General features: G+C 44.4%; 2 protein-coding genes across 2 annotated transcripts; both read right to left on the bottom strand.

Moving 5' to 3' along the window:
* Positions 1 to 42: 42 nt before the first annotated feature.
* On the bottom strand, positions 43 to 9,139 carry LOC130141986 (unconventional myosin-XV-like). Its single transcript, XM_056323390.1, has 14 exons — positions 8,846 to 9,139; positions 7,128 to 7,289; positions 6,692 to 6,805; positions 6,195 to 6,253; positions 5,981 to 6,104; positions 4,084 to 4,179; positions 3,365 to 3,496; positions 3,056 to 3,181; positions 2,459 to 2,536; positions 1,969 to 2,117; positions 1,801 to 1,846; positions 1,305 to 1,429; positions 1,051 to 1,168; positions 43 to 541 (listed from the first exon to the last, which is right to left on the bottom strand). The coding sequence occupies exons 1-14, from the start codon at positions 8,978 to 8,980 to the stop codon at positions 347 to 349; spliced, it is 1,659 nt and encodes a 552-aa protein (XP_056179365.1). The 5' UTR covers positions 8,981 to 9,139; the 3' UTR covers positions 43 to 346.
* A 297-nt stretch (positions 9,140 to 9,436) lies between these two features.
* Positions 9,437 to 16,447, bottom strand: LOC130142006 (uncharacterized). The gene is made up of 3 exons (XM_056323400.1): positions 13,954 to 16,447; positions 13,117 to 13,226; positions 9,437 to 12,515 (listed from the first exon to the last, which is right to left on the bottom strand). The coding sequence occupies exon 1, from the start codon at positions 16,421 to 16,423 to the stop codon at positions 15,056 to 15,058; it is 1,368 nt and encodes a 455-aa protein (XP_056179375.1). The 5' UTR covers positions 16,424 to 16,447; the 3' UTR covers positions 9,437 to 12,515; positions 13,117 to 13,226; positions 13,954 to 15,055.

Genomic DNA, 16,447 nt, shown 5'->3' with positions numbered 1-16,447 from the left:
CTGTGGACTCAATACAAGGGCATGGGCCAAACATAACGTTAATACAATCAGCCAGTCCACAGGCTTACTGTGTTAAGCCTGGTCCTCTCTTAGATGTTTTCCCTACATCCTTTACTCTAGCTATCACAGTATCAGCCTTAGCACAGGCAAGTTACTGTAACAGTTTTGACAGCAGCTGTATTTCCCCTGGAACCTCTGCTCAGTGTTGGGTACCAGGCTGGGAAGTCCCTCCTCCACCATTCCAGTAACAGGATATCCCCCCACAGAGCAGGCCAGGGAGCCAACATGAGGCCAGGCACATCCCCATCTTGCTGTCCTAGGCAAGGACAAAAGGCTGTACCTTGCCCTAGCCTTTGATTCCTGACCTTGCCTGATAACCTCGGAAGTGAGCCTGAATGATCGTGACTTTCTCCTGGAGGACACGGAGGCGTCTGCGGCGAAGGAGGCATCGGAATTTCCTTTGCAGAGTAACAATGGCCCAACTCTGCCTCTGGCTCCATCGTCTCTCCAGAAGCTGCCTGGCTTTCTCTTTCAGAAAGACCTGAGCAAAAGCAACAGCTGCTGACCCACAAGGAAAGCAGCCAGCTTCTCTAAGGAGTTGATCAATAATAAAAGCTGCTGGTTTATCTCTCTGTAGCCTTTAAGGCTTCCTGCTAATGAAACTGCACTACCTCAGCTGGGGAGGGCAGGAGGCACAGGTGCAGGTGACAGAGGTGGATGCATTTGGGGAGGACAGGGAATCAGGGAGCAATGAAGGTTCACAGGCAGGAAAGGCAGAAGCCCAGATTCCATCAAGGAAGGTTGGGTAGACAAAGGAGCTGGCCATGCTACAAGAACAGCCTGGAGCCGGTCTCCTGTTTCTTTATCTGAAATGCTAAAAATCCCTCCTTCATACTTGAGACAAGAGGCAAAGCAAAAGGGAGGTGAAGGCAGAGTGTTCTCCCTCTTTGGGCAGAGAGCTGAACTGCTCTCTGTCCATTTACAGCCAGTGAACAGATGGTTGGATGGTTGGGCCTGTGCGAGTAAAATGGGATTTTCTATAGGCATCACCTTTGTTAGTCCAATCTGATAGAGATCTGAAGGGTTCCCCACCACATGAGACAGCACTGCCACACAGCCTTCCCTCTCCTCCAGGCAGCTGTGCCTTTGTCCAGCCAGGAAGCCATACCTGGAAGATAAGATGTTGGTATGATGGAAGCCAGGGCTGTAACTGGAGACCTCAGAGAACAGCAGGTCACAGTGTGCCAGTCAGTACATTCAGGCTTTGAGTGTCTGGGGAATCCCAAGCCAGGACACCACTGTACCTGGCTAGGAAGTTCTGGAATGGAAGACGGACTGGGTATCCCTCCTTTCTAATGTGGATAGCCTCCAGTATCCCAGAATGTCGCAGCTGACAAGTGACATACTCCACATCAAAGATATTTGACAGCTGTGAATATAAGGCAGAAAAAAATTGTGAAACGAGAAATAAAGAAACAAAAAGGGAGACAGAAGGGAGAGTTTAGAAAAGGGTCTCCTTCTATCATCCTGTCCTTGGGTTAGATCTTGTGATGGTCTATGGGTGATGGAACACAAAACCCAACACATCCTTTGGTGTTCAGCTGGCACTGGCTTCTTATCCTCCAGCATGTGGTCAGCTCACATGGCCACAGGGAAGGGTGAGAGACAGAGAAAGGGGAAGAAAAGTTTCAAGCTGTCAAATAAGACAAAGAAGTCCAAACACCAACTGTGAAAGAAGAGCTGCTGGAGAAGACTTCAAGGAACTGGGGGACTCCATAAGGAGACAGGGTGCCGCCCTACCTTTTTGGGATTAGGGGTGATGCACCGAATGAAGAAGACATGGCTCCTGCAAAACAGAAGGAAGAACATTTGATCACGCTCCTCTCTGTGCTGACCTGGAAAGACTTCACGTACTTCTGGGTGCAGCAATCAGCCCAGTGCAGGGATGGCATCATAACAGTCTCTCACCTTTTCAGCTTGGCTGTGAGGTCCTGCAAAGACTGCTGGAATTTGGCCACCAGTGTGGAGGCCTGAGGCTTGGGCCCTTTGCTTCTGGCACCCAGCTCCCTTTGCTGACTATAGGAAGCTTTAGCCTTCTGGAAAATGTGAGACACCACCTAAAAAAAAAAAAAAAGAAAAAAAAAGTAGTGACCAAAGATCCCTGAACTAGGTGGAAAGAACAATCTCTTCTACCTGAAACTGGGGGACCATTCTCCCTTGCCCCTAGCAGTGCCAGGAACCCAGCTGCATCTTCAAGCAGTCTGTGCATTTTGTACATGAAATGCATCAATTGCTGGCAAAGATGACTTGCTCAACTCCCAGGTGTCCTTCAGTAGAACAAAACTTTCTCCGGATTCTTCTGACACCTGACCAGGATCTTTCTGCTTCTCACACAAAAGCAATGAGTGTCTCATCAGGTGTCTTTAATAGAGATCTTCATCCTGAACCACTACAGTACCTTGAGGTGGCTCTGAGAGAAGATATCCAGCACTTCTGGATGAAGCTGGTCACGGTTTTTATTAAGAAACTTGTGGACCTGCAGAAGCAAAGTCTGGTTTAATGCACCATTCAGACCACCAACCGGACAGACAAATACCCCTCTTAAGCACACCTTGACTTGGGGCAGACAGCTGGAGAGGTGGAACAAGGCGAAAGTCCTAGAGAGTGAAGTTTGTTGTTCCTGCTGCCACAAGGAGTGGAAGGAACAACGACTTCTGCTTTTAGGATTGCTCCTTTTCCCCTTCATTGCCCGGCCCACTTTGACCTCCACAGTTTTTACAGCAGCAACAGCTTTCCTGGTTCCAGGGCTCTGAGACAGGCAATGTAGGCTGTTGTGTAGCTGAGGCCATGATCTATTTTCCTTCTGCCCAGAAGCAGTTTAGTTGCCCCTCTTAATAAGAATCTCCTCATTTCTGATAAACTGATGCTAAAGGGATGTGCAGTTGCAGAGAGAGAGCTTTGTTCACATCACTCAGAGCTGGTCCCTCAGGACATCCACAGCATGCTTCCAAGCTGGCCTATTGCTTCAACTGCTTGGAGCGCCCTGCCAGCTCACCTGATAGGTGACAGGCCCTGCATAGTGCTTCACAGTGAAGACTGGCAAAGGCAACTTGGGCTTGGTGTACCAAGGGCTGTTTCCATGATGGTAATGACACTTCTGGAGGAAGGTGTGGTCAGTGGCCTGAAAAGATGACAAACATGTTTCCTACTGCTGCAACACATTCAGTTGGCTGAAAAGCCGCTGTTAAACTGAAGATAAAGACACCTAATACTTGTGCAAACACAGTCCCTGTTTAATCTGTGTAACTGCCTCACCATAACCACCCTGTGAAAGAGATCACATGAGAGGATAACAGCTTCTCACCTGAGTCAGTGAAGTCTGGTCGTCCAGGATACGGAAGATACCATGGGGTTTTGCAGCAATGAAATCTAGGCATGACTCACTATACATCTTGGAAATAGGAATCCAAGCTAACTGCTCTTGGCTATATTCCTCCTGCATGTTAAAGACCAACCAGTTAAATCCAGCCATGCAAACAAGAACAAATGAAGGGAGTTAACAGAAGGATTTGGTTTATTCATCAGGAAGTTAGTGTTTGACTGCTGTTAGGAACTTGGCTAGAATTATCATTTTTGTCTCATGAAGCTTCTTCTAAAGAGACTAATGATTTTCCTAATCTAAGAGAGGAAGGCTGCTAAGCAGAGTGTCAAAAGGCAACAAGTCTGATAAATTCATTTTCATCTCCAGAGCCTGAGTGATACGTAAAATACTACAATGAATCTACCAAACAGGCTTCAAAAGTACCAGCCGGGGTCTTGGGTCCTTGATTCTGCCCAACTCACTTATAAAATCTGTAAAAGGGAGCAAGGCACTACCAAACTCCCCCTTCCCTTAATTTACTACAGAATTAGTAAAAGACATTAAATAGCCAGCTCTTTGGACTAGGATTCTATAGCTACTGCTTAAGAGGGCCAGGCTTATTCAGCTTCCTGCTTCCCTGCTAAAGAATACTCTCCAGCTGACGCTGCCTCAGCTCATTCCATATATGCTGCCTTTCACCTGGTGGCATGGGTTCCATTTACCTCTTCTTGGGCAATGACAGTCTGGCTGAAAAAACGCTGGAGATGCTCATTGGCAAAGTTGATGCAGAGTTGCTCTAAGCTGTTCACACCTAGATCCTGCAAAGACAAAAAGACATCATCACTTCCAACGCGCAGCCCTCCCAGGAGATTGTGTCTTCCCACGAATAATGCACAGCACCAGATGGTGCTGATCTGAACTGCTGGTTCAGGCAGCTTGTTCTGATCAATAAGTGTGAATGAACCTGAGAAATTCAAATCATCTTATGTCTGGTTTGCAAGCTCTCAGCCTGGTTTATTGACTAGGCTGAACAGCAAGAGGCAAGACAAGCTGTGAAGGAGCACAGAGAAGAAATTTACTCTTGGATGCACACCCCCACCTTTATATGCTCCAGTTTTCAGCATTCGTCAGAATACAAAGAATTTAACGGGAATCCTAAGTACAAAACTCACAGGCCTTTATGAGCACATATCATACCAAGTCCCTGCTCTGCCTGGTTTTTATTTATTGCAAGTCTGGGAAGCCCCCAGAAGCTCACTGGGGCAGAGGCATGGGTGTACACCTGCCACAAGGGTAAAGATCCCCAACCCAGAAGTCTAGGTGCTACCCTAACCTCAGTTTCAAAAACCAACACCTTTCAGGGCCTTGGCTTACAAAATTTCTGCACTTCTCCTATCTCTGTCCTGATCCAAAGCCTAGTGGATCAGGGAGAATCTCTTCAGAAACTACAGTGGATTCTGGACTTATTCCTGTTCAGGCTGGGAATAACAGAAAAACAGGATATGCTGAAGCACATGAAAAGAAATAAATAATAAAAGATAGTGTTAACATATTTCCAGCTTTACCCAAGTCTTCAGGAACAAATGGGAACAGTTAGATTACAACTACATAATTTTTTTCTCTTACTTCTGTTAATAGCACCATGAATAATTAAAATGTGATTCATTAAGAATTAGCTCATTCACCTCACCTCAACAGCATGCAAATTTATACTAGATATTTTTCTGGGTTTGGTCCATCAAAACAGGCTGATGAGTGATCTGGCTCCCCAAGCCACTGCTGAGCAGCAGAGCACAGGGAAAGGACTCTGAGCTGCTTTTTACAGGAATTTGTGTAGAAGTGAAAGTTCTAAGAAACTTCTAGGGGTTTTGTCAAACCTGCTTTAGGTGAGAATCGAACTGTGGAGTTAAAATCCCCATGTTCCCTTTCAACATCACACATAACTTGGTTTCTAAACTCCAGTGGACTTGCTGAAAAGACAGTTTTGATCTGTGTTTAATACCGCCTATGAGCTAATTCAATGGACCAAGTTGGTGAAACTGCTGGGTTTGTTCTGATTTAAAAGCAAATAATTTTCATCTTCCTTAGAATGACAGAACCAAAGCTAGCTATGTGCACTATCTATGCAGCACCATACTGACCAGTTCACGCAAAGGTATCAAACATGCAAGGCTGACATGGTAGGAGCACCAGAAACCACTCCAGCTGAGACTAGGTTGTTAGGCGCTTACAATTGTTAGGACTCCACTTACACACCGATACTACTCCAATCCACCCAGTTCTATGTACCTTAAGATTCTACCTATGCCACGCAGTTATGGAAGACTATGGGCTCCTCCAGATAGCAATCATAACAAGAGTCCATAGTAAAAGTGCTAAATCATACCCTGAAGGAGCACTTCTCTACTGCCTCTGAAAAAAGGAAGTATCCCCTGAACACAGACATTTAGATTACATGGTGCAATTACTGTCTCCTTTCTGGAAAAAAGGAAAAACAAAAAACCAACACCAAACAGAAAACCCACCCATCAGATAGCCTCCCCATTTCTGGCAGTGACTGAGGAGAATCAGCACGTGCACTTCCAGCCCAGACAATATCAAAAGAACAGGAAAAGCAACCTCAAAACCATGTATGTCCACAATGCCCAGAGCACAGTCAGATTCCCAGGGAGCCAACCACTCATTGATTCTCAGCAGCAGCCACTCAAAAAGCAGGTAATACAGAGTCTTGGCAATGGAGTCCCTGAGTAGGAGAGGGGAGTAAAACCAGTTACTGCAAAGACAGCACCATTGGGTGCATCTGACCAACCCAGAGAGTAACAGCAGAAGTCACCTGGCATCAATGGCTCCTTCTACAGACAGAGGAGTGAAGATCCGATCATAAGATGTCACCTGGATACATAAAGAGCCAGAATTTACTGTTATTATCCCATAAATACATCAATTTTTTAAATCCACAAGGAAGTCAGCCCAGTTAATAAATGGATTTTTTTCTATTTGGCCTGGGAATTTACCCAGATATCAAAGGAAAAAGTAAAACCAGAATTTTGCTGCCACATTTCAGGCTGGGAGTCAGCTGGCCAACCTGTTAAGCCTGAAGCCACTCACGTCAGAAAAAAGCCCTCCTTGACGTGAGTTCTGCCAACTTTACAGAGCTGCCTTTAGGGGTTCAGCTCGCCCCCATTACTGATCCAGCACCACAACCATTTTACTCCTGCTGTTACCTCCCAGGTTTTAGACCTTCTAAGGTGGTGGCCCTTCTGCTGACAGCACTGGGCTAGGGCATTCCATGTGTCAGGATGAATGAGAAATCACCAAAAAGGTACTCACAGTGACACGGTGAGTGACAGCACTTTGCAAGAAATCTGCTGAGACACACAACAAATTGGCCACAATCTGAATCTCAGTGTCACCGGCAATGGCTGCATGTTCATAGGATTCTTTCTAAATAATGGAGAACAATAGTCAGCTATGGATGGGATACCAGGTTCCATTAGTATTAATATTCTCAACACCACCTCAGCTGCACAGAGCTGGTCACAGCCTGGGCAAAACACTAGCATCTAGGTTCATTTTGGCTCTAATAACCTTTGGTTGCCTTCCATCTTCTGTCCCTGCCTAGGTCAGTCTAGAGCCTAATATCAAAATAACATAATAGTCTTCAAAGAATATAATCTCCAGTCAAGAATAATGTCACTGGTCCCACCACATGGGATAACAGCACGATGTTCAGCACAAATAGCCAGGCTGCCAAGGGTTAGTGTACCTCGTAGGAGGTAAAGCAGATATTCCCCAGCTGCAGAATGGCAGCCAGGACAGCCCAGGTGGAGGTCAGCTGATCTTCCGAGAGGTTGATTCCCTTCAGAGCTTGCACCAAGACCAGAAAGTCCTGACCGTCCTCCTTCCCCAGGATGTCACATGCTCTGCCCTGAGAGAATAGGAACAGATAATCATGGTCAGCCCTTTTGCCCAGGTTGGAGCTGAGCTACCAGCAACGATCTTCAGAGAAGTACTTCAACGTTTTAAGGACTGGAGGAATCGGAAATAAAAAGGCCGAAGACACCACTAGTGGGAGCACAGCATTCATGACAGAACAGTCTTTTCTCTCTGGAGTTTTTGAAAGGAAGATCTCTCTTGCCCACACATGCTGTTTTTATTATGGTTCTAATATAGGCACCCCAGCTGCCCCTTGACCACTGCTGGAGTGCAGCTTGAGAGAAGGGATGCCAGAATCTACTCCCAAGTATGTCATGTCATACTATATATATATGTATGTATGTATGTATATATGTATGTATGTATGTCATGTTGCTACCCCAAATGGTACCAGAACCCAATGTATCAAAGCAAATGGGTTTCTTTGTACCTAGAGAGCCAGATTATAATCTCACTCATCTCTGCCACAGAGCTTCACTACAACATGGGCATACTGCTCTTACTCTTCTTGTGGTTTTCTTTACAAGGGGACACTCCTGACAGCTGCCTGTGACTCTAAAGGTCACAGAAATCCTGGGTCAAGGTGGGTGTCTGTAGAACCTGCTTGCCTACAAAGGCATTCTTTGACAAAAGCTTCCATCTGATTGTCAGATTCAAGCAAGATCCAAGAGAGATTTTATCAGTCTCTGTTAACTTCTTTACACATGATCTGATCTTTTTCTCTTCTCTGCAGCAGGCTGAGACACTCCTGTTAACTAGCACCTTGAGGAGTTTAGTTTACAATACAGATCCTTTGCCAACTAGGTACATCACTCTGTTAGGGAATGGGCCCTTAATTGCCCTCCATCCTTGAGTCATTAATGATACTCACCCATTCCTTGCCTGAAAGGAAGATGACAGTAATAGTTTGTCAAGTATTCCTCACATGACAACAGCAGCTGTAAATAGTTTGCCCACCTGGGAATGCTGACCCACACAGCTGAAAGAGGAGATATCTTGCTATTGCTGTGAACTCCTTGAGCATGGAAAATGTCATTAAACAAAAGAAACCATGCTCCAAGGTGATAGCTTGCCATAAATCTGGCAACCAATTTTCCAATTCAAATATATTGTAATCAGCAGTATAATTCAGTGGTTTCAAATTTCCACCCATTAAGTCAGTCAATGAAGCAAGTGTTTTGCTGAAGGTGGAAAGAAATCTCTCTTGCTCTTTTCATTTCCACAGCAAATTGCAAGTGCAAGGGAAGGCAAAGAGAAAAGGATTTCTTCACCACGGGGTGGAGCCATGGGCCTACATGATGACTCCTTTTTTAAAAGGTTTTTCTTTGGGAGCAGAAGGGACCTGAAAGGTAATAAAAAGATCACATAAGAGAAAAAGGTATTCCTTCTTAGGTCAGGTGTGAGATGGAGCAGAGCGGATTTTAGCATAGTCCTGTGAGGGACACATTAGAAGGGAAGCAAAGTTGTTAGGTGCCTAACCAAACAGAAGTGATGTCTTGGTCATTTCACTCTTTATCAGCTGCTGTAGAGCATGCTCACCTCACTCACCTGATTCAGGTAAAAGTAAGACTCTGCCTCTTGCAAGTACATCTCCTCTTTCTGCTGCATAGGCAGCCCAGCCAGCAGCTCATAAAACACATGGTAGTTCCTCTCACCATGGGCCTGATAGGGGACACAGTTCATAGAGTTGACATAGCCAGTTTCAAAACTCTACAGAATACACTCAAAGAGCAGGACACTGCAATGCTGAGGTCAGCAAGATGAGGCCAGAAGCCACCCAAGAATTATTTAATTTGAAAAGTTTCCAGGGTTTCTCAGTGACACTGTAAAAGCATTACATCTGAGAGCAGGCCTTTTCACACAGCTCCTTTCCACACTCCAGACATTAATAAAAAATAATTGAGGAAAGATTTAACTTCCAGTAATCCCTAATAAATGACTTGATTCAACCTGTTTGAGACAGAGAGGTCCCCTATTTTATTCAAACAAAATAAGCGCTCACCCTCTGCTACAGGAAGGGGACATATTTCTTGCCAACAGTTGAAATCCCTGTTGTTTAACAGTAAATTTAAAGTTAAATATGAGTAAGGGAGAGCAGGACCCCTCTAGGAGGGAGAGTCTCATTGGTCCTTACCTGAAATACCACACGAGACTTCTCCAGCAGGTACTGGGAGATGGATGTTCCCACCACAATGCCACTGAGCACAAGACAACAACAAATCCTGTCAGAAGCCAGTTACAGGTTTTTTGTAGAACCATTTCTCTGAGGGTTTAGGAGAGGGAGTTGTTGCCAAGAAACAAGGGTACGACCTGACCAACTTGCTTAGAATTTTGAAGCATTCCAGCACTGGTGTTTTGTATCAGATTATTACAAACTATTACAGAGAAACACAGATTCAAGTTTGAATTCTGAACAGCCTCCAGAGTACAAAGGAGCTTGGACTTGAATGATCCTTACAGGATGTGTCTTGAAAATAGTGGAGGGAACATGCCGCACCCTTCCCTTCAGCTGTATCTGATTGCTGTTGCATTTCCACTGACCCTACCCACCCATTTCATATGATAGCCTGTGGGGACAGAGACCACCTTTTTGTTTTATAATTTAATTGCATCTTGCACAAAGTGATCCTAGTCCAAAAGCAGAGTTTCCAGATACTACAGCAATAGTGGGCCACACAGGCAGCAGTCTGTAGTTAAGCTGCGTGCAAGGATCTATAGGCCTTTAAGCCTGTCATGTGTCCCATGCAGATCAGGCACATGTGTAACCAAGGGCTGAATTAGTGGGCACCTGAATATATACCATTGATTTCAGAAGAGTCACTATGGCTTCTGTAAAAGGAGATCCTACCTCACAGAGCTGCTGGAGTCATTTGAAGGGGGTGACAAATCTGTAGAGAAGAATGATCTAAGGGGTACACTCTACATGAATTTCCAAAAGGTTTTGACAAAGTTGTAGGGCTTCCAGGGAAACGAAGCAACCATGGCATAAGGGAAGGTCCCTGATGTGGGTAGGAGTCAATGGTGATCCTCTTAACAGTGGGAGGCAACCACTAGAGTTCCACAAAGTGTGTCTGTGCTCTGACCTGTAGATGTAACTCAAGGTTTGATAAGTGACCTAAAAAAGAAGCCAAACAGCAATGTGACAAAGCTTCCTGATTGTATGAAATTATTCAAGGCAGTGAGGATGAAGGCCAACTGTGAATAAATGCAGACAGACCTTACAGTACGGAGTGAGTGAGCAAGAAAATGGCACATGACATTCACTGCAGATGAATGTAAAGTGATACATACAGGCTAAAGTAGTCCCAGCTTCACGTGTAGACTGACAGGCTCCAACTTAACCATTGCTGCCTAGGCCTGAGACCTTGGGGCTGATAAGACAGTTCCATGAGAATATCAGCTCAGTGCCTGGCAACAATCAAACAAACCCCAAACCAAAACCCCCAAAAACAGAAGCTGGAAAGGAGGCAGGTTCAAAGCAAAAAAGGTGTTTTTCACAGAACTGGTTTGACCTGTAGAGCACTTGCCAAAGACTGTTGCAGAGGCATGACTTTATACGAGTCCAAGAGGAAACTGGAAAACCACAAGAGTCTCAGAAAAACTCCTGAGCTGCTGCAAATGGTTAAGAGCTAACAGAGTGTTAAAGAAAATCATTAGATGTATTTGGCCTGTTCTTACTGTTGCCTCAGTGAATGCTTGTGGCCAGGGTTGGAGACATAATTTTGTATTAGATGGCTCCTTGGTATAAACCAGTTCAGCCATTCTTACGTTCTTAATTTATCACCCATTTTGAGAGGTGAAGATCTGTTCTTTCGTGGAGGAAACCTAAAAGAATAGGCATATAAACTCACCCTCTTCCTATCCTGATGATAGCAAGAGTGTAGGGGAGGGAGAGCTATTTCACAAGCTCTAAGCACTGCTAGACCTTTTCTCACCCAAGCACCCCTTGACAGCTGGGAAGGACAGTATCCCAAGATGTTCCTTTAACTCACTGTCGCAGGTGGATATTCAGAAGCTTTCCAAACCGGCTTGAATTGTCATTGAGGATGGTTCTGGCATTCCCAAAACTCTCCAGGATGGGTAGGACATTGCAGGGCTTGAAGAAACGATGGAGAGAACATTTCAGTAGCAATCACAGGTTTTTAAACCCCAAAGAGACTTTAGTAACTGTTAGTTCAAAAATCCAAGAAAAATGGGATTTCACTGAAATAATTCTTGCCTGAATAAAGAGCCTCTTTTTAAATTTATCTTGGTATCATTATCTCTAGCCATTGGTGAGTTGCTCTGTGAGCTCTTCACCTTCACTGCTATGATCTTTCATTTTACTTTTGCTCTGTGTTTGTTCAGATTCACCTCCCAGACACAGCTACAAGGTCTCTAAGGCAAGGTATCATCTCTCTTTTCGAACAGATTTAGCACTTTATACAGCATCAGGGCTCCCAGATACTAAAATACAGAACAACAAATACATCAGCTGTCCTCATGCCTTTACGGGAGCTTCACCTTGAACCACAAACCATCCAAAATCCGCCTCAGTTAAACAGGAACAAAGAAATAACATAAGCAGTATGGCCTCTTTACCCTGTCTTGGGCTCCTACTCCTTGCCTAACCATCACAGCATAAAGCCAATCTCAGTCGCCCCTTACCTGTCTGATCCTGTGGCCATCTGTTCTCTGATACAGCATGGTCAGGTATTGCACAATTGCTTTGGCAGCTTCTGTTTTACCTGATCCACTGTGTCCACTGGAGGAACAAGAGGTAAGGAAGCTGGCATCAAAACAGAATTACCTAATTTAGACATGTCAGAGGACCTGTTACAGTGTATCAGTGGAGTCATACTGATTTACAACAAATTAAGATCCATCACATATTGTCTGAAACACTGAGACATATCTTGATATAATAGGCCCAAATAAGATTCCACTGCAGAATGCCAAACGTCTTCCACTCCTGCAAACTGATGTGAAGCTAAATTCAACCTGTATTTGTACAGAGTGGAATAAAAGTCCATCTTATTCCTGTTCTCTACTGACAGCCTTCACCAAGAGCCAGAATAACAAATTTATGGACAGTGAAATGCAAGGATGAAAGTCTTACATAAAGAAATTAACAAGCCTTTGAGAAAGTACCCTTATTTCTTACCTGATGATGACACACTGCTCTTGCTCTGATGACTGAGATAGCGTGTAGGCCATTTCTGCTATGGCAAAGATGTGTCTAGGTGTACACAAAGAAAAGCCCAGTTAACTGACCTCACATATCTACCTCACAAATACAGCACCAAAAGGTTACTTATCAGTGATCTATACTAGAGATGGGCCAGTATCTTGCTCGGAGAAGTGTGAGGAACCAGGGAAACCAAAGGTTTTTTCTTTGCTGACATCAGGTTAATACCACTGTTACAAGCTATTGCAAAGTTCAGGTTCCTCTAGGACCTCTTCACCCTAACTTGAGTAATGCTTTGTGCCATGGTGTTTAATATAAGGCACACCAGCAGTATTATCTGCACTAGAGGAACATGCATACGTTGCTAGCTCTGGCAGGGCTGTACCAGTATCAGCAGTGGGGAGTGCATACTGCCAGAATTCCTCCAGTACAGTCCCAGCAGGCATTGAATTCAGGACCTTTAACCAATGCTGAAGAAACTTGACCTAATGAGTTTAGCTCAGTAGCATTACAGGTCTGAGCAACTACAGCTTTGCCAAATGGATTGCTCACTTCCTGTGCATTCATCCTGCTCTATCAGACAACTGGAAGAAAATAAGCTACTTTCTGAAGCACAAATGTAACGGAGTTTATTTGAGAAAGAGAAACATACGGAGCATTTTTTGAGAGAGTCCCTTGGTGGTACTGGCTAGCCACATCTTCAGAGTAGATACCGAGGTCTTTGAAAGGATTCACAGAAACCAAGATTTGTCCAATGTAAGTCTAGGACAAAAATAAGAAAAGGGGAAAAAAAAGCTGGTGGCTTCTCAGAATTTTCTTACTGAGGAATGCAACTGAACACATCTATTAATACAATTATTCGAATGACCCTTAAAGGAATGCTGTCTATCCCAACTATACTGCCAGATTTTTCAGGGTATGACACAATTTTTCAGTGGTCATTTTCAAAGATCTGTCGTTAATATTTCAGGATAAGTGGCACTCATTGGTCCATGGTCATCTTCGCTGGTCACTGTCTATTCTCCAAGCTTCACACGAAATTACAATCACAGTAAATGAAAGAGAATGACTAGCCATCCACAACTAGCTCTGGACTGCAGCATTGTGTGTTTGCAGAAACTCTAAAGTTTCTTCTTGAGATCCACAACTCTTACTCAGAACTGCTTTGCTAAAACAGAAGAGTTCCACTAGGAGCAGCTGAGTTTAAAACACAACCCAAGTATAGTCATGGGTTGGCAATAAATACCAAAATTAAAGAGAAACTCTGGGACTTTCAGGTTTTACCACAAATATTTCATGCTACCCATTTACTGAGTAAAAGCAGTGTGAGTATCCTTCTTATCACTGTTCCCAGTGATGAGTGAGCTCTTGAGCTACTTGGTGCATTATTAAAGCTTGATGGAATGACAGAAATTATTTTCTCTTAAAGCTCATTGTTCAGAGTGAATAAGCACTGAAGAAAAACAAAACAAAACACCACTACCCATACATAAATAAGATTGCGATGGAACCTCCTCTTCAGACACAGCAGAACTGAGCTTTCACAGACTTCCCTAGAAACAGAGGAAAGGACTTGTCAGCCATAAGCTTCACTTGCATATGTCGGTATTGACCTTTCTGCCCTCCCACGGATGAGGCTGCGATCTGAAACTATTCACTGCCTTCATGGGATTCCAACATGTCCAGGATTAACACATCAGAGAACAGAGCAGCCAAAGCTCAGAACATCTAGCCTGTCCATCTCCATGTGACCACACCTCCTTGCACACAGCCTTTAGAGTTGTTTATCTCAGCTGGATGGCAAGGGTAGAGGGTGTGAGAATCAGTGTTAGGCCTTTCTCTTTCAACAACAGCAGTGAACACATGATTTAAAAGCCGTTGAAGATGTAAGGCCTGAGTTTGCCATAGCTGAAGGCAATGGGAGTCACTAAAGCCACAGATGCCCATGTCAGGAGGCAAACAGAAATATGCCTCTCATCCTGCAAGTCTCCTGACTTACCACCCACTTCATGCAACAAGAATGGTATGTCAAATTCCCAGTTTTGTCATTCTGCAATACTACAAAAGTCACATCAGCCTCTAAACCTCATTTCCCCTACCCATAAAGTCTATTTGGTATTTTAGAACCCATTTCAGGACTGGGAACCATTTAACAGGAGAAGTAGAGTTCCCTGGGTGCATCTGTAAGAAAAGTCTACTAGCTAGGATGAGCTGCTCTCTCTGGTGTGTGACTGCAGAGATTCAACGTGCCCTCTCTGTGCAACAGAGTTTAGGGCCACACTATACTCAACAGTCAGGAGTTCCCTCTGCAGCTGTGCTCCTTCCCATGTGGTTCAGCGCAGGTCCATAACTTCAGTAGGGCAGTTCTGTCTTTCACTTAGTTTTACTGTGGAGCATCAGTTACTCAGGTATGATATGTATCAAATTCTTTTTTCTCACATGGTAGCCAAGGATCTATAATGCGCTTTCTGTTGTTGAGCCAACAGTAGCTTTGAAGGATAACAAGCAAGCCCCTGTGACCTTGAATTAGCTGCAGAATACCACTGACAACACATACTGCAGTCTGGTTAGATCTTCAGTGTCCTCAGCTTCTACACAGTGGTCTTCACACATGTACACCTGAAACACACAGATACATTACTGAAAATCAGGAGAAGTTCAGTGCATTTTAATACCAGAGACAACACCTCTACCTGTTTGTGCATGAATTCCATCTCTAACATATTGTCAGCGATGTCTTCTGCCTCCCACTGATCCTTGCAGACCTTCATCACGTGGCTGTTGGCCAGATGTGGGTCCTTGTAGGTGGCCCATTTGCTTAGGTTCTCAATGGTTAGTCGTGGCAGCAGCAATTCAGAGCTCAGCCACGCTGCAGGATCACATCCCTGAGCCTGCTGCTGAGACCAGTGAACACCAGGTGTGACTATGTACCCTGCAGTCTGGAGGATACCTGAATCCTCTTTGACATCTATGTCACTGGAATAATCTGGTGTAGATACTAGATTCTCTTCCTGATGTGGAAGGAAGCCCTGTTCGCTGTTCCTCTGAGGGCTTTCATCCATCAAAGATCTAGGAGGGTCACATTTGAATCGGCAACCCCGTTGCACAGTCATCACAGTTTTACTGCCTGATAGAGATCTCAGTTTCTCTAGAGAACAACCACTCCCAGAGCCTCTGGATAAAGAGCTCTTTGTCTTTGTCTTAACCATGCTGTGGACTCTGGGGAATACTACAGCAAACTTGGCATCAGTAGCATTGTTGTTCTTCTCATCCAAGCTAAGTAAGTATGGAAAGGAACTGGTTCCATGAAGAAGGGAATCACCAGAAGGCAAATCAATATGTTCTACTTCCTTATCCATTTTAGGACCACTATTTCCCTCCGCTAATGGAGAAGATTCTTTGTCACTCAAGTCAGCCTTCCCCAGCTGTCTAGCTGCACCAGGGAAGGCTTTGCCAGACCGACCAACCCAGCCAGCGGTGCTTACAACCTGGATTGCCACTCTGGTTTTAAATCCAAAAGGTTTGTTACTCCTCTTCCTCTTCCCAGATTTCTTCAAGAGCCATTTTGAAATACCAATTGCATGTGCCACGCTCAGAAGACGAGCTTTCAGGCTTACTTTCTTGGCAGGTTTTTGTCCAAGCCAGCTGGTGACTTTTCTAAAAGCAGAACGGGTGTGCGAGTGCTTGGATCCTTTCCCATCATGCACATTTTCTTTTTCAGAAAGTGCCTCTGCAACCACTTCTGCTTTCTCTTTTTTTGCCTCTAAAGCCTGGCCTGAACTCAGTTTAACTTTTCCAATAACTTTTCCAACTTTCTTTTTCTTGCCAAGGAGCTGCTTATCAGATGATTTTTTGGTAATAGTGGAGCAGCTTGAAACATTTGAAAGGTTTAATCTTTTCTCTCTAAAACTCTGAGCTATGTTGGGTTCCTTCTGTGTAATGAGGGTTTCTAGAGTCATGGGTTTTGAACAGATGCTTTCAAC

The sequence above is a fragment of the Falco biarmicus genome, chromosome 1 (genome assembly GCF_023638135.1).
Source record: "Falco biarmicus isolate bFalBia1 chromosome 1, bFalBia1.pri, whole genome shotgun sequence".
Classification (NCBI taxonomy): domain Eukaryota; kingdom Metazoa; phylum Chordata; class Aves; order Falconiformes; family Falconidae; genus Falco; species Falco biarmicus.
Note: the sequence above shows the minus strand (reverse complement) of the source record. Positions and strands in the feature narration are given on the sequence as shown.